Source organism: Puma concolor, chromosome C2, assembly GCF_028749965.1.
Source record: "Puma concolor isolate L17-30 chromosome C2, mPumCon1.1.hap2, whole genome shotgun sequence".
NCBI classification, from domain to species: Eukaryota; Metazoa; Chordata; class Mammalia; order Carnivora; family Felidae; genus Puma; species Puma concolor.
The window spans coordinates 52,944,333-52,960,436 of record NC_141675.1 but is presented as its reverse complement, the minus strand read 5'-3'; the positions used below and the strand labels follow the sequence as shown (position 1 = coordinate 52,960,436).

At 40.4% G+C, this 16,104-nt stretch overlaps 1 protein-coding gene across 1 annotated transcript in view; it reads right to left on the bottom strand.

The window, feature by feature from the left end:
• GFM1 (G elongation factor mitochondrial 1) overlaps nucleotides 1-15,159 on the bottom strand; it is a 47,390-nt gene extending 32,231 nt beyond the window's left edge. Inside the window, exons 1-7 of the mRNA XM_025912898.2 lie at nucleotides 14,934-15,159; nucleotides 13,342-13,494; nucleotides 11,659-11,791; nucleotides 11,018-11,222; nucleotides 8,512-8,628; nucleotides 4,606-4,756; nucleotides 456-613 (exon numbers count right to left, since the gene is read on the bottom strand). Of these exons, the coding sequence (XP_025768683.2) occupies nucleotides 456-613; nucleotides 4,606-4,756; nucleotides 8,512-8,628; nucleotides 11,018-11,222; nucleotides 11,659-11,791; nucleotides 13,342-13,494; nucleotides 14,934-15,023 (1,007 nt within the window). The 5' untranslated portion in view covers nucleotides 15,024-15,159. The remainder of the gene's footprint in view (nucleotides 1-455; nucleotides 614-4,605; nucleotides 4,757-8,511; nucleotides 8,629-11,017; nucleotides 11,223-11,658; nucleotides 11,792-13,341; nucleotides 13,495-14,933) is intronic.
• Between the last annotated feature and the right edge of the window lie 945 nt (nucleotides 15,160-16,104).

The following is a 16,104-nucleotide window of genomic DNA, read 5'->3' as shown; positions in this document are numbered from 1 at the left end:
AAATTTCACTGAAAGAGATGAGTAAGAATAACTTCTCAGGGCTTAATTACTACATTGTGACAGGACCAGAGTAGACTAAAAACACAGAAGTGCCAGTTTAAGAAAAGAAAAATAATCAATGAGACCTTTAAAAAGTTTGTTTCGCAAAGCTTTTTTTGGGGGGTATGACCAAAACCAGCTGGTCCCAAATGAAAAAATTTACTAATGATGCAAACCTTGGTAGATAATAAACCATACTTCTTTCTAACTCACAAACAGAATATGATATGGAAAGTGGTATAATATTTTTCTAGATGTCAAAAGTGTTATCCAAATAGAAATGGGCGATTGATTTTAGTAAATTACAGGGAAAAAATTCACAAACACAACTTAATCAAAAGAACCACTCTTAAATTCTTTCATAGTACGTGTTAAAATATTTGTGTATAAACTAAGATTCAATTTCCAAGACTTACTCGTCCTGATTGAGAATAGCATAATTTTGGACTTCAGATGGATTTGGGAGGTATTCTAAAACAGCATCTAGAAGGGGCTGAACTCCCTTGTTCTTCAAAGCACTTCCCAAAAAGACAGGAGTAAATGACCTATTTAGAGTAGCTCTTCGCATTGCACACTACAAAAGAAAAAAAAATTAATAATTATTAACCTTAAAAAAAGTTTTGTATTTCAAATTAATTACAAACCAACAAGTGACTAAAATGAACTAGTACTCATTGGAGTACAGGCTACTGTGCAGACTAGAATCAGGTCCTCTATAACTTAAGGTCAAAATACAAGAAAAAAAAATCAGTTCCTTTTTCAGGGCTAGGAAGCGATTCACTGTATAACCACTTTTGACACTCTTGCAGTGTCACTAATTTTCAATATGACCAAAAATACATACATACACATAAAAAAAGAGGCACACACACACACAGAATTGTGTAAACAGTATGCTAACAATTATGTAAAACATAAGGAAAAGTAAAACACACAATCTCTGGAAAGATACACCACAATCTATTAACTGGTAACCTGTTATCAGGAAGAGGCAGAGAACTAGGCAAATGGGAATCACATGCAAGATTTTTTCTTTACTGTATACTTGTATGTTTTTAAATGTTTAAAACAATGAAAAATAGCATCTATTAAAAAACGTTTAGGGGCGCCTGGGTGGCGCAGTCGGTTAAGCGTCCGATTTCAGCCAGGTCACGATCTCGCGGTCCGGGAGTTCGAGCCCCGCGTCAGGCTCTGGGCGGATGGCTCAGAGCCTGGAGCCTGTTTCCGATTCTGTGTCTCCCTCTCTCTCTGCCCCTCCCCCGTTCATGCTCTGTCTCTCTCTGTCCCAAAAATAAATAAACGTTGAAAAAAAAAATTAAAAAAAAAAACAACGTTTAATTAACAGATTTGTTTTCTTTTTTAAAAAATAACATACATACAGGAAGCCAAGGAGTACAAATCACTCACAAATTAAGGACCATGATTGTAACAGGCTCTAAAATAACAACCTCCAGGTCATACCCCACTCTATTGCAAGCACTATTAATGTGTCCCAGCTGTATGCCCTGGGTGGCCCTCCCAGCTAAGCAGGCCTCTGAGGAGCTGTAGGTCTTAGCAGCCGGAAGAGGTCAACAGCAGTGCTGTGGCCACAAGCCGCCACAGCAGAAATACGGAGCCAGTGTACAAGTCTTTCTCAGTCCTCATGAAAAAATAGAAAACTAGCTACTCCAAGAAACATGTACAATCACAATTTCCAAACAGCACCACAGTGAACAGTAGCATAACAGCTGCATACGATAAAGGGAGTATAAAATAGGGGAAAATATGCATAACAAGAAAGAAATTGCTATATGAAATTATCACAAAAGCTTGTTTTTGCTGTTGCTAGGATCCACAAATGGCTACCTTACTAACGGCTTAGATTATCCCTATGCCACATGATCACAACTCAGACTTTTTGCCCCTCTCTCATATGCAAATAGGGACGTAAAAGAATCTTACCACGTTTAATTGAACAGAGAAAAACTTGAGGGTGGTAGATTTAACAAGAGGTTTATTTTTCCAAAAATTTCCCTTGTTTTCATAAGAATCACGTGCACACTTGAAAGTTATTGCCTTTTCACTGTCCCTAATAATATATCCAATAATACAGAAAGTAAAGTATACCCATGTATCCTATGCAGAAAACAGTAAACCAAGCAGCCCTGAAACGACTAGGCTTAGAAAAGCCTGTTTGCAAGGCTGGCCCCCTGGAAGGTGTCTGGGAACCTGGATTTCAGGAGGGTTCCCAGCATTCCAAGAACCATGAATGGTTTGCTGGGCCTACACTGTTTGCACAGTGTGGTGTAATGCTGAACACCTGCTTTCCTTCTGGGAGTCTGGAATATGGGTACACACTAGGCAGAGGATGTCTGTGACCAGCCCTTCATAACACCCAGGGCACTGAGTTTCCAGTAGCTGGGACTTCACAGGTGAGGTCACCGCTCACTGCTGGAGGAATGTGGCCTGCCCCGCCATGACTCCACTGGGAAAGGACTCTTGGAAGCTTACACGTGGTTTCTTCTGGACTTTACCTCATGTGCCTTTACCCTTTGCCGATTCTGCCTTGTATCCTTTCACTGTATTAAATCATAGTCATGAGTATGATAATGTGTTGAGAACCCTGGGTGATCCTCATGAATCACTGAACCAGGGAATCGTCTTGGGGATCTGACACAACCCCAGTAATAGATAAAATCCAAACTCTGCGCTGTGGTTCCCAGGACACAATGCTTGACCTATACCTTCCTACATAGTTTGTGAATGCTAAAGGACTCAAGTTATGAGATATATTAAAGCATCCTCAGCTTCAATAGGGTTCTTCCCTTGTGCATCTGATCTACTAAAACCCCCATGAGTACAAGGTCTTACACACAATAATTATTTACCTGATCTCTGCTAAGTGTACCATGTCGTTTGGTAAAATGGATGTTTTTTTAATGGTAAAATAAACATAGAATTTATCATTTTAATCATTTTTCAGTATATAGCTCAGTGGCATTAAGTACATTTACACTGCTATGCCACCTCCACCTCTATCCATCTCCAGAACTTTTTCATCATCTCAAATTGAAACTCTGACCCATTAAACACTCCATTCCTTAATGCACCCCTCTACCACTGCCCCTGGTAACCACTACTTCTGTCTTTAGGAATTATGACTATTCTGGGTATCTCATGTAAGTGGAATCATACAATATTTGTCTTTTTGTGTCTAGTTTGTATCATTTGGCATGTCTTCATAGTTCATCCATGCTATAATGTGTATCAGAATCTCATTCCTTTTTAAGGCTGAATAATATTCCATTGCATGTACATACTCATTTTGTTTATCCATTCATCCACTGCTAAGCATTTGGATTGTTTCCCGGTTTTTGCTATTGTGAATAGTGCTGTTATCAACACAGGTGTACAAATACCTGTTTGAGTCCCTGCTTTCAATTATTTTGGATATTACCCAGAAGTGGAATTCCTGGATCATATGGTAGTTCTAGGTTTAATTTTTTTTTAAACAATGGCTATACTTTCTCTACAGTGACTGCATCACCTTACATTCCCACTAGCAATGCACAAGAGTTTCAATTTCTCCACATCCCTGCCAATACTGGTCATTTTACAGAAAATAACTAGGGATGCCTGAAAATATTTTATTTACCAGAAAATAACAGGGATGCCTGAAAATATTTTATTTACCAGAAAATAACAGGAATGCCTGGGTGGCTCAGTGGATTAAGTGTCCGACTTTGGCTCAGGTCAAGATCTCGCCGTTTGTGAGTTTGAGCCCCGCATCAGACCCTGTGCTGACAGCTCAAAGCCTGGAGCCTGCTTTGGATTCTGTCTCCCTCTCTCTCTGCCCCTCCCCCACTCGCACTCTCTTTCTCTCAAAAATAAAAACATTAAAAAAAAAAAAGAAAGAAAAGAACATTAACAGAAAAAAATTGATTCTGGGTTTTTGGTTTTTTTTTTTTTAAATAGCCATCCTCATAGATAAAGTGAAATATCATTATGGTTCTGATTTGCTTTCCCTAATGATTACTGATGCTGAGCATCTTTTTGGTTGCTTATTGACCATGTGTACGTCTCCTGTGGAAAAACTGTCTATTCAAAAAATAAATACCAGTCTCAGACAGATATCTTATTTTTATAGAACTAATTGATCAAGCGAAGAAATCTATACAGCCCTTCTAAATAGTACAATAATACACGTATCAACATTTAGTCTGCAAACATTTAACAGCCTTGTCTCTTAATCTGTCTTTATTGCTATAACGCTTCTATATTTATCTTCCTCTTTCTTAAGGTATACCCAAGAGGTTGGATGTTTAAATATCTTTTTTTTTCCTAGAACAAACTGTAACTGCTTTCCCATTTTAAGATGTTACAGAACTACTTACTTTAAAAGAAAGAGTTATATGTCACAGCCAAGTATTTTTCGAAAAAAAATCAACAATGTTAAATAAATTTGCTCAGATTTCATTAATAAAAGCCATGCATAAAAGCATCATGTCTTTTTCCCACAAAAAACAAACAACAAAAAACCCCACCCCTTTTTCTGGTTAATGTAAGACTTATTTTGAGAGCACTTGCCTTTAAATCAGAAATTGAGGGGATTTTTTCTTCCAGGAACATCTCACCAAGCTGCTCATCTGAATTGGCAACACATTCAATCAGCTCCTGCCGGTGGTCAGCTGCTGCTGCCCTGAATTCTGCTGGAATTTCCTCATATCGAACAATTTGACTAAGAAAAGAAATGCTTTACGTTGCTATTTTAAGGATATTCAATTAAAAATAAAAAGCACCAGAAAAATGAAACTAGACCACTTTCTTACACCATTCACAAAAACAAACTCAAAATGGATAAAGGACCTGAATGTGAGACAGGAAACCATCAAAACCCTAGAGGAGAAAGGAGGAAAAAACCTCTCTGACCTCAGCCGCAGCAATTTCTTACTTGACACATCCCCAAGGGCAAGGGAATTAAAAGCAAAAATGAACTATTGGGACCTCATGAAGATAAAAAGCTTCTGCACAGCAAAGGAAACAATCAACAAAACTAAAAGGCAACCAACAGAATGGGAAAAGATATTTGCAAATGACATATCGGACAAAGGGCTAGTATCCAAAATCTATAAAGAGCTCACCAAACTCCACACCCGACAAACAAATAATCCAGTGAAGAAATGGGCAGAAAACATGAATAGACACTTTTCTAAAGAAGACATCCAGATGGCCAACAGGCACATCAAAAGATGCTCAACATCGCTCCTCATCAGGGAAATACAAATGAAAACCACACTCAGATATCACCTCACGCCAGTCAGAGTGACTAAAATGAACAAATCAGGAGACTATAGATGCTGGAGAGCATGTGGAGAAATGGGAACCCTCTTGCACTGTTGGTGGGAATGCAAACTGGCGCAGCCACTCTGGAAAACAGTGTGGAGGTTCCTCAAAAAATTAAAAATAGATCTACCCTGTGACCCAGCAATAGCACTGCTAGGAATTTACCCAAGAGATACAGAAGTGCTGATGCATAGGGGCACTTGTACCCCAATGTTTATAGCAGCACTCTCAACAATAGCTAAATTATGGAAAGAGCCTAAATGTCCATCAACTGATGAATGGATAAAGAAATTGTGGTTTATATACACAATGGAATACTACGTGGCAATGAGAAAGAATGAAATATGGCCCTTTGTAGCAATGTGGATGGAACTGGAGAGTGTGATGCTAAGTGAAATAAGTCATACAGAGAAAGACAGATACCATATGTTTTCACTCTTATGTGGATCCTGAGAAACTTAACAGAAGTCTATGGGGGAGGGGAAGGAAAAAAAAAAAAAAAAAAAAGAGGTTAGAGTGGGAGAGAGCCAAAGCATAAGGGACTCTTAAAAACTGAGAACAGGGGCGCCTGGGTGGTGCAGTCGGTTAAGCGTCCGACTTCAGCCAGGTCACGATCTCGCGGTCCGTGAGTTCGAGCCCCGCGTCAGGCTCTGGGAAGATGGCTCAGAGCCTGGAGCCTGTTTCCGATTCTGTGTCTCCCTCTCTCTCTGCCCCTTCCCCGTTCATGCTCTGTCTCTCTCTGTCCCAAAAATAAATAAACGTTGAAAAAAAAAAATTAAAAAAAAAAAAAAAAAACAACTGAGAACAAACTGAGGGTTGATGGGGGGTGGGGGGGGTGGGTGGGTATTGAGGAGGGCACCTTTTGTGATGAGCACTGGGTGTTGTATGGAAACCAATTTGACAATAAATTTCATATTCAAAAAAATAAAATTAAATTAAAAAAAATAAAAAGCACCAATGAAAAAGGTGAACCCTAATGGCTAAATTTTTTTTAGATGAGAAAGAACTCTGATATATTTGCATTAAAATGAAATGTAAAAACTTTAAAATTTACACAAAGGTTGTACTACTAGTAAATGTAAGAGCCAAGATTCAAAGCCAATCTGACTCCAAAGCTCATATGACTCTTGAAAATTCTATTAACCAAATTAACCAGAACATTGTAGTCACTAACAAGCAGGAATAGAGACCTCTCTTTCTATTATTAACAAACCCAATTACAGAATATTAACACAGAATACATTAATTTACAGTAAAAAAAAAAGGTTAGTAAATATGACAAACTCTTCAACCTTTACCCCAGGTTCTCCACTCCTCTAGGGGATGAATAGGTAAGACTCACAAATAAAATATACACAACTGAGAAATGGATATACTTGATGTTTAAAAACATCAGTCTCAAAGACTTTCAAAGTATTTCTTTAAAAATGGAAACTGGGGCGCCTGGGTGGCGCAGTCGGTTAAGCGTCCGACTTCAGCCAGGTCACGATCTCGCGGTCCGTGAGTTCGAGCCCCGCGTCGGGCTCTGGGCTGATGGCTCAGAGCCTGGAGCCTGTTTCCCATTCTGTGTCTCCCTCTCTCTCTGCCCCTCCCCCATTCATGCTCTGTCTCTCTCTGTCCCAAAAAAATAAATAAACGTTAAAAAAAAAAAAAAAAATTAAAATAAATAAATAAATAAATAAAAATGGAAACTAATTTCAAAAAAGTAAGCTTTTCAGAAAACATGTTCTTAAAAAAAATAAAAGAAGTCAACTGCAAATAGTCAGAATATAATTCTTACTATCCTAAAGAATGGTCTTCACAGCCTTCAGATCGTAATTTCATCCTTCCTGTCAAGCTCCCTGGTTCTTACTCTTTCGGGTCAGAATCATCTGTGGAGGGTTTTCAAAATTTACATACCCAGTGGTCTAGGGCTGGGAGAGGGTTCAGGTATGTTAAGAAATTTCATCTGTGGTGGGAGCATACAACAAAGTTTAAGAGCCTCTACTTTAGAAGACAAATGTGTGCCCTGGTAATTCTGGGAAAGTGGATTTATTCATTCATTTACAAATATTTTTTGAATACTTATTATGTACTAGGAAGTTCTAGGGCTGGGGACACAGCACTGAATAAACTTTATTAAAATATCTCTGTTCTCTTGACCTCACATCCTAAGAAATAGATGGTCACACAAAAAGTGAGAGAACTGCCTATATTCTTTCTCTGCCTACAAGACAGCTGATGAGGACAAATGATAGTTAACTGATCACAACACCCTTCACCCACCTGCCAGCCTAGCAATCCCAGTTTCACAGCAGAGAAGGAAAACCTCTCAGGAATTATGTTTGGAGAAACTGCCAGGCTACGGGGGGCCACTCCTCATAAGGAAGGGTAGTTTATGATTTCCCACATTGTCCAAAACAGTGCCACTCAAAGTGTGGTCTGTAGATCTACAATGGCAGCAGCACCTGGGAGCTTTCTAGAAATGCAAATTCCAGGCTCCACCCTAGATCTACTGAATAAGAATCTTCTGGAGGTGGATCGAGGAATGTGCTTTAACAACTTTCAGGTGATTTTTCTGATAATGTCAAAGTTTGATAACCACTGGGAAATTACAGTGTTTTGTATGCAGAGGCCACTCAAAAGGTGATTGATGGACCAAGTACCAGGTCAAAAAATTACCAATTTGCTTCTTATATTATCCAAACCACATTTGTACTATTTTTAACTGCTTTTACATATTATCCTTTTATCTTTATAATCTCATAAAGTAGGTAGAGCACTTATGATCCATGTATTCTTCCCAGATTTTATCACAATACCCAGGACATAGCAGCTGCTCCATAAAACTCTGCAGAATGAATGAACAAAAATGAACAAGTAGAAAAAGAGATCTATTACTAGCTGGAGCTGAATGCCTCCTTTTATCATACCATGCATGTCACAACATGATACAAATTACCCAAAAAGTAACATACTCTCCCTTGGAATAAATACTAAGCAAAATGGGAAGCAACTAGGATTAAAGGCATTAAAACAAAGTCATTTTGAAGTATAGTCCTCCAGCCACATTTTAAAAAGATGTTTTCTCTATGTTTAAAGAACTCATCCTTTTCCTTTTCTTTGATGCTTTTTAAAATGTAAGATTTTAGTAACATATTTCTAACTTACCCAAAGTCTCCATCAAAGTAAATGGCTCGTTCCTCAATAAGATCTATTACCCCTTTAAAATCACCCTCCAAACCAATAGGTATCTGCACAAATGCTGCATTATGACTCAGTTTAGACCTGAAAAATAAAAATACATAGTTTACTTCATTTTTTTCTCCCTAAATCCCTTTGAAACAACAAAAATACATCAATGGCAGATGTTGTGGAACTGGGAGGGAAGATATAAAACAGTTGGGAACAGCCAAACTCATCAAGCTCAGAAAGCCAAAACCCTATTTAGGCAACAAAAGAACTCTAAAATAAGTGTTTTCCCATCAGACCCCCAGAATACTCTGGATTAAAAACAGAAGAACAAGTCAATGGTGGTTGGTCAGAAAATTAAAGCACAGTGGGAAGTGGGATCACCTTGCCCAACTCTCATTCTTAGACCAGCTGACTTTAGCAAGCAGACTATAACTAGCTGAAGAGGAAATTCTTAGAGGAGACCTCTAAGCGTGTGTGTTAAAAATCAGACACTCACCGTTAGGTTGTACCCTTTTTTTAAATTTTTTTTAAAATTTTTATTTTTTTTTAACGTTTATTTATTTTTGAGACAGAGAGAGACACAGCATGAACGGGGAGGAGCAGAGAGAGAGGGACACACAGAATCGGAAGCAGGCTCCAGGCTCTGAGCCATCAGCCCAGAGCCCGACGCGGGGCTCGAACTCACGGACCACGAGATCGTGACCTGAGCTGAAGTCGGACGCTTAACGGACTGAGCCACCCAGGCGCCCCTAGGTTGTACCCTTTATCAGACACAATCACTGAAGGGATTCAGTATCAGGAATTCTCACTCAAGAAGAAATACGCTCTAGCTATCATTGTTAAGTCTACACTCTAGGCTCCCATGTATAGCTATGGATAGGTAACTAAGAATCACCAAATATTTGAAGGTTACCAATAACTTAAAAGAGAGGTGTGAGCTCAAAAACCAGTACTAAATTCCAAGGAGAGAGTTACTAAAAGAAAAGAAAATGTAAAGACCTGAGAAGTAATCATCCCTATTAATAAAGATGTTGCGATAAAACAGGATTATGGAAATTAATTACACAATTGCAGAAAAAGAAAAACAACAGGCTAAATAACAGAAGGGACACACATGACTATCAGATTTATGATCTGGAAGACTGACCTCAAGAATTCTCTCATAACCCAATCCAAAATGAGAAGAGAAAAAGATGTAGGAGAATGTACGGTAGAAAAGTTAATACATGGACACCGGAACCAGAAGAACAGATGTTAGAATTTCTAACATCTGTTTAATGAGAGATACAGAATGCAGATAAAAGGGAGTAGAGCAGAAAAAGAACCGCAGTAGTCAAATGCTAAAAGAGAATTTTCCTGGAATTCAGACAAAGACTTGGTGGAAACAGTCCATCTCTTGCCAAGCACAAGTAAAACAGAAGTAATAAGGACAAAAACTGAAAACACTTTGTTTTGCCAGGAAAATATTACAAATACCCAATAAAGAAGAATTTCATGTTCATATTCCCAAATACAATCACTTCCATCAGGCACACACAGCAATGCTGTCACTTGGAAGTTCCTCAATACCGATCTTGTCACCAGACACATCATTCGTCTCTCTACTACTACAAACTTGACTGTCTATTTTCATCAGCTCCGCCATGTGAATTGTAGCTAGGAACTTGGCAGCTACATTTACACGTCTACAAAAAGTGCAAAGTGAAACTTCAACTCTTTTGAAAGGCTATGTGAAATATACAGTATTGGGCAAAAGGTACAATGCTACAACTACTACTAAATTACATCTGCTACAGAAAGGAAGTGTTACTCTTAGCAAATATGTTACCATATGAACCCAAGGGACTATATACCATACTATTTATGGATGTTAATTAAAATTCCTCATGTAAAGGTTAAAATAGGTGATGATTCTCTAGGTTTGTCTAAATATATAAAGTACTTTCAAAATCTACTCTAGATTACTTCTCTAATCACTGCAAAACAGTGAATTGCCAGATTGTTTTCTGAACTCACCTTAAACCTCCCTACAGTTTAAGTCCTATTTTCCCCGTTTTACAGAGAAGGCAGTTGATGAGATTACAACCACAAAACAAACTATTGACATCAATCTTTCTTTCTTTAAGTTTTTAAAAAATGTTTTATTTATTTTTGAGAAAGACAGAGACAGAGTATAAGTGGGGAGGGTCAGAGAGGAAGACACAGAATCTGAAGCAGGCTCCAGGCTTTGAGCCAGCACAGAGCCCAACACAGGGCTTGAACTCCTGAACCATGACCTGAGCTGAAGTCAGATGCTTAACTGACTGAGCCACCCAGGCACCCCTGACTTCAGTGTTTCTTTTACTAAGCGACTCACATAAATATATTTTTTAGAGAAAAAAAAATTAGGAATAAAGCTTAATGACACTGAATTAATTGTCCTTCTGGACGTAAACTTTCTTATCCAGATCATCCCAGCCCCTCCTGTTCTAAGGCTCAGTACCTCATTTGCTGCAGGGCCCTGGCTGGGTTGGAGCCCGTTCGGTCCAATTTGTTAATGAAAGTTAGAAATGGAACATTATAGCGCTTCATCTGACGATTAACAGTCATGGTCTGGCACTGCACCCCTCCAACAGCACAGAGAACAAGGACTGCACCATCCAACACTCTCAGGGCCCTTTCAACTTCTATTGTGAAGTCCACGTGTCCTAAATGAGACAAAGTGTGTGAGGTCTTAAAGAGCAGTATGAATTTTTATAACATGCACAATTATACGTTTTTATATCTCTGCTCAGGACATAAGCCTTCTAATTAAAATGTGGATTTTTTCAACCACCATACCATTTACTAACCATAAGGTCCAGGGACCCAACTCTTCAAAAAACTCTAGGGGACGGGGCACCTTTAAATCAGCTACAGCTTGTAACAAGCAAGAACCTTCCTGCTCACAGTTTATTTGTACTATTTTTCAAGGGAACCACATAAGGATGAAGTGCTCTAGGTCCCAAGTCAGATTTCTCTAACAGGAATTCACAGTCACACTTTTGAGTATTATTTGACACTCAAAAATGAGCTGGGTCATAATAAAGAACTAAATGTGCTTTTGTCAAAACAAGCTGCAATAAAACCAAGAATTCAACTCACCAGGAGTATCTATAATGTTGATATTGACATCTTTCCACATGGTATAGGTGGCTGCTGACTGAATAGTGATTCCTCTTTGTCTCTCTAGTTCCATGGAATCCATGACAGCACCAACTCCATCTTTACCTTTCACCTAAACACAAACACAGCAACTCAGATTTTCCTGTCCCTGCATCCCAAGGAGGAGAGAAATCTTTACTGAGAAGGAACTAGAACACACACAGTTAACTGATGCAATTTTCCGAGAAGGCTATCACCAAACCATGTCTTGTGAAATAGAAGAGTGATTCCAGGTTTTGCCCTCTATTTACTACCTCTCTTTTCATTGTTATTCTCAGCACTACTAACATAGAGCAATCACCTCAGTCTTAGAGCCAACCTTGTTTCCTTCACACTGTTCCTGCCCACCAGGCTTGTGGTAGTCCATGAGCAGAAGTTCAGAGAACAGATTTTTCCCTGCTCTACTACATGTGGATTTTGAGTCCTAGGTGGGAAGGATTGAGCTTTCCACGTACTTGTGATTTAACAAGATGAGATTCCTCTGAAGAAATGGAAAGTTATTCAATGTTACGGTCATTTCTTCAGGAGACTTTAAAGTTACAAAAAATCGTTTTTTCTTTTCTTTTCTTTTCCCCTCTCTCTCAGTAATGTATCTGTCTGCCCACCATCAGGTCACAGCTGAGGTGGGGCCTGACCACGCCTCCAGATCCAAATGTGGATTCTATGCCCAAGGCAGCAGGTGAGCCTGGGCACACCAGGGGAAGTGCTGTTGGGCTGCCAGCACTTTGAGAAGTCCCAAGGGCCACCCTCCCCCCCCCAAAGCCCCACTCGTTGGCAGGTGGGAGGGGAGCTGCACCCCATGTGTGGGGGCACAGGCCTCATCCTCACAGCAGGCAGGCAGAAAGCACAAGCAGGCCCCTGCCTCACAAAGGGCATTTATGGAAACGAGGGGGGTGGGGGCTGGTGCAGAGTCTTCCCGCTGCAGCTGTGAGTTGCAGGGCTCGGACACAGTGTTCCAGGAGTCCATGTGGTGGCAATGCACTTCTGCTCCCAACTGTCCAGGGAGCCCCTGGCTTCCAGATGCACTTCCGGAAGCACTTGTCCTGCATCCTCCACAGCGGCTCCTGGGCCACAGCCACAGCAACCTGCACCTTCACCTGCTCCATGCTGAGCCCCGGGTCCAGTCTGCCACTGCTGGACTCCCTAAATCTGAGCCCAAAGCACTCACCACTGCTCCACAAAATCCAAAAAAAATTTTTTTGACACGTGTATTTTGTAACTATAAACATCATACTACATACAGTTTTAAAGTGTTTTTCCACTTTATAAACATCTTTCCATAACATTAAAAATTATGTAAATACTACTTTAACAGCGGCTTAATACATCACATGACTTTTTAATTGAAGTATAATTAACGATGTTACATTAGTTGCAGGTGTAGACTTAACATTCCTCAAAGACAATTTACTGAGAATCTACACAGTGATGGTCTCTAGGAGGATTCCGCACAACCACACTGCAAGCCAGTATGAACTATCCCGTTTGTGGCAGGTCTCTGACTAAAGGTCCACTGTTACCATTCATTTAATCTTTCAGGTTTTGTAATGTTTATTAAATCGTAACGACCAAACAATTAAAACCAAGCTCTCGCTAACCTGGAATCAACCATGAACCACATACCTCATGCATCTTTGCAATTCTGCCAGTGTAGTAAAGCACTCGTTCTGTTAATGTAGTTTTCCCCGAATCAATGTGAGCTGAGATTCCAATATTTCGTATCTTTTCATTAGGAATCACCCCTGATGAACACCATCGGCAGACTTTCCAATTAACCTGAAAAAATAAGAGAGCTTGTATCAACGCACTTTCTGTAAGAGATAACAATGGGCAATTAGAATTTGGTTGGTTGGTATCTTTCTACCAATGTATCTCAACGTTTATTTATTTTTGGGACAGAGAGAGACAGAGCATGAACAGGGGAGGGGCAGAGAGAGAGGGAGACACAGAATCGGAAACAGGCTCCAAGCCATCAGCCCAGAGCCCGACGCGGGGCTCGAACTCCCGGACGCGAGATCGTGACCTGGCTGAAGTCGGACGCTTAACCGACTGCGCCACCCAGGCGCCCCTCTACCAATGTATCTCAATGGACACCAAACATCATTTGAGATAGCTTGGAAAGGCAAGAGAAGGAATGAACGCCTCAACCTATGACTCTTGTAACCAAAGGAGAAACTACAAGAGAAGACAGAAAGAATACACACATTCTTAACAATAAATAAATCTGAAAAGATATACAGGTATCAAAGAAGCTAATTAATTAAATAAAAGGGGACAGATACTTTTCCAAATGTTACAGGTTTGAAATTATACGCTGGGGCTGATAAAACCAGAAAGACAATTTCCAACAAGTACTTTAATAATAGTTTTTAGTTTAAATTTTACTTTCATTTTTTCCTCCTTCTCCCTTACTGTAGTGTAGTCCACAGCTAGCAAGGATGTTTGCAGTCTCCAAGGTAGCCTACGAAAAAATTTCCAATTCCTTCTGTACAAAAACAATCACTCTTTAAAAACTTTATTCTGGTGGGGGTGAGGGTAAGGGAGAATCCTGCATTTTATGGAATCAGGACACAACATAAGCCTCTATCTATAGGACTGCATATCCAAAATGTACTGCAGCACTTCTGAGGAAAGGAAAACAGGAGACCTTAGAAAAGGTGGGCAAATACTAAATGGTTTCTGGTGGACACTTAGACAAAATTCCATGAATATCAGCAAGGAAAGCAAACGATGTTTGCATAGTAGTAAAGGCTCAGGTCCTACCCAATCCTACTCCATTCTGCAACCTCCGCAAAAGACAGAAATGCAAAGAAAAGTACAGGGAAGTTTGAACGCCAAATCAAATAACCCAGCCCAAGGACACTGTGCAGTGAAAAGAGCACTAGATGATCAGTCAGAAGCCCGGAGTTCGAACCCTGAGCACACTAATTTTTCAGCTGGTCTGACCTTCACTCCAGTCACTTCTCTTTAAGGTATACCAAAAAGAGGCTTAACCATAATCGGTGGCCTTGTCCACTCTCCCAAGGTACTGAGACGCAGCTCACGAACGAGAACATGTGCCGGTACCGAAAGGCTTTTCAGCACTGAGGCACGACAGCTCCTTTCCGGAGCTGTCAGGAGGTCCCAGGGAAGAAATCACTGTTCCCTAGCCCTGGAGAACAGCGAAGTCCCGTCCGCAGTCCCTGGTTCGGTCTCGCCTCGTCGGGCTCTAGTACCTGCTTCCCCTGCCATCCCAGGCTGGCGGGGACCCGCGGGAGCGGCCCACGCCCCAGAGCCGCGGCGACGGCTGCTCCCAGCAACCTCATTGAGGCGAGCGCAGAACTGGTGTAAAGGTCCGGTGGCTCTGGGTCTGCTCAGCAACCAGCTCCGCAACTGGAAGCGTTCAAAGTCACGCCGGCAATCAGCGCCGGCAGAGCGCATCCGGGGCGAAGGACGCTAGGGAGGCGAGAGGAAGGGAAAGAGAGGCTTCCGGACTTCAGAGCCGAACAGCGCCTTCCAACACCTGGGCGCCCTCTGTAGACCTGGAAGAGAAAGTGTCGTCGCTTTGACCAGCTAACCAAACATTTGCATGCTCCCGGAAGGATGAAACCTTTGAAACATGGTTGTTTTGCGTATTCATTGTTGCTGTCATGTCTCTTGTGTAGGTTTGAAATTTTTCATAACTTCAAAAAAATCTGAAATAGATTCCCCTCCATCAAAGTGCCTAGAAGGTCCTGCTTGAACAGCCCCACCAAGATAGCAATGTGGAGAAATGTTTGTAACAATTTTAAGTGGAAAAAAATGCAAAATTATTATCTATGTCATTACAAATACAAAAAAAAAAAAAAAAAAAAAAAAACGACCTGTAAGACATGACCTGAAAAGAACGTGGAAAAATTAACTATCAATTACAGGTTGTTTTTTTTTTTTCTCATCTCAAGAAGTTCATTGTTTGATGTTAAATGTTACATGTTCAGTACTTATGGAAGACCGCATCTTTGACGATTCCACTTGGATGTCTTAGGAGTATCTCACACTCTGTACGTCTAAAACAGAGCTTCTGCTCTTCCTCCCAAAATCTTCTGCAGTCTTTATCTCGTGAATGGAAACTCCATTCGAGTTGCCCTGACCAAAAATGTTAGTCACTTCGACACCACTGACAGCTCTGGTGTAATCTGTCAGTTTATTCTATAGGCACCACCTTCAAAACTAGGTCTAGAACCTGACCTTGTCTCCTCACCTCTCAACACTGCCATCTCTCAACCGAATTGCTGTATAACAGATTTCCTAAAGGATCTCACTGCTTCTGCCCCAAGGCAGTTCAGTCTATTCTCAACACTGACTAGAGGGCTCCTTTTAAGCCAGACCATGTCATTTCTCTGATGAAAATACTCCAGTGAGTTCATT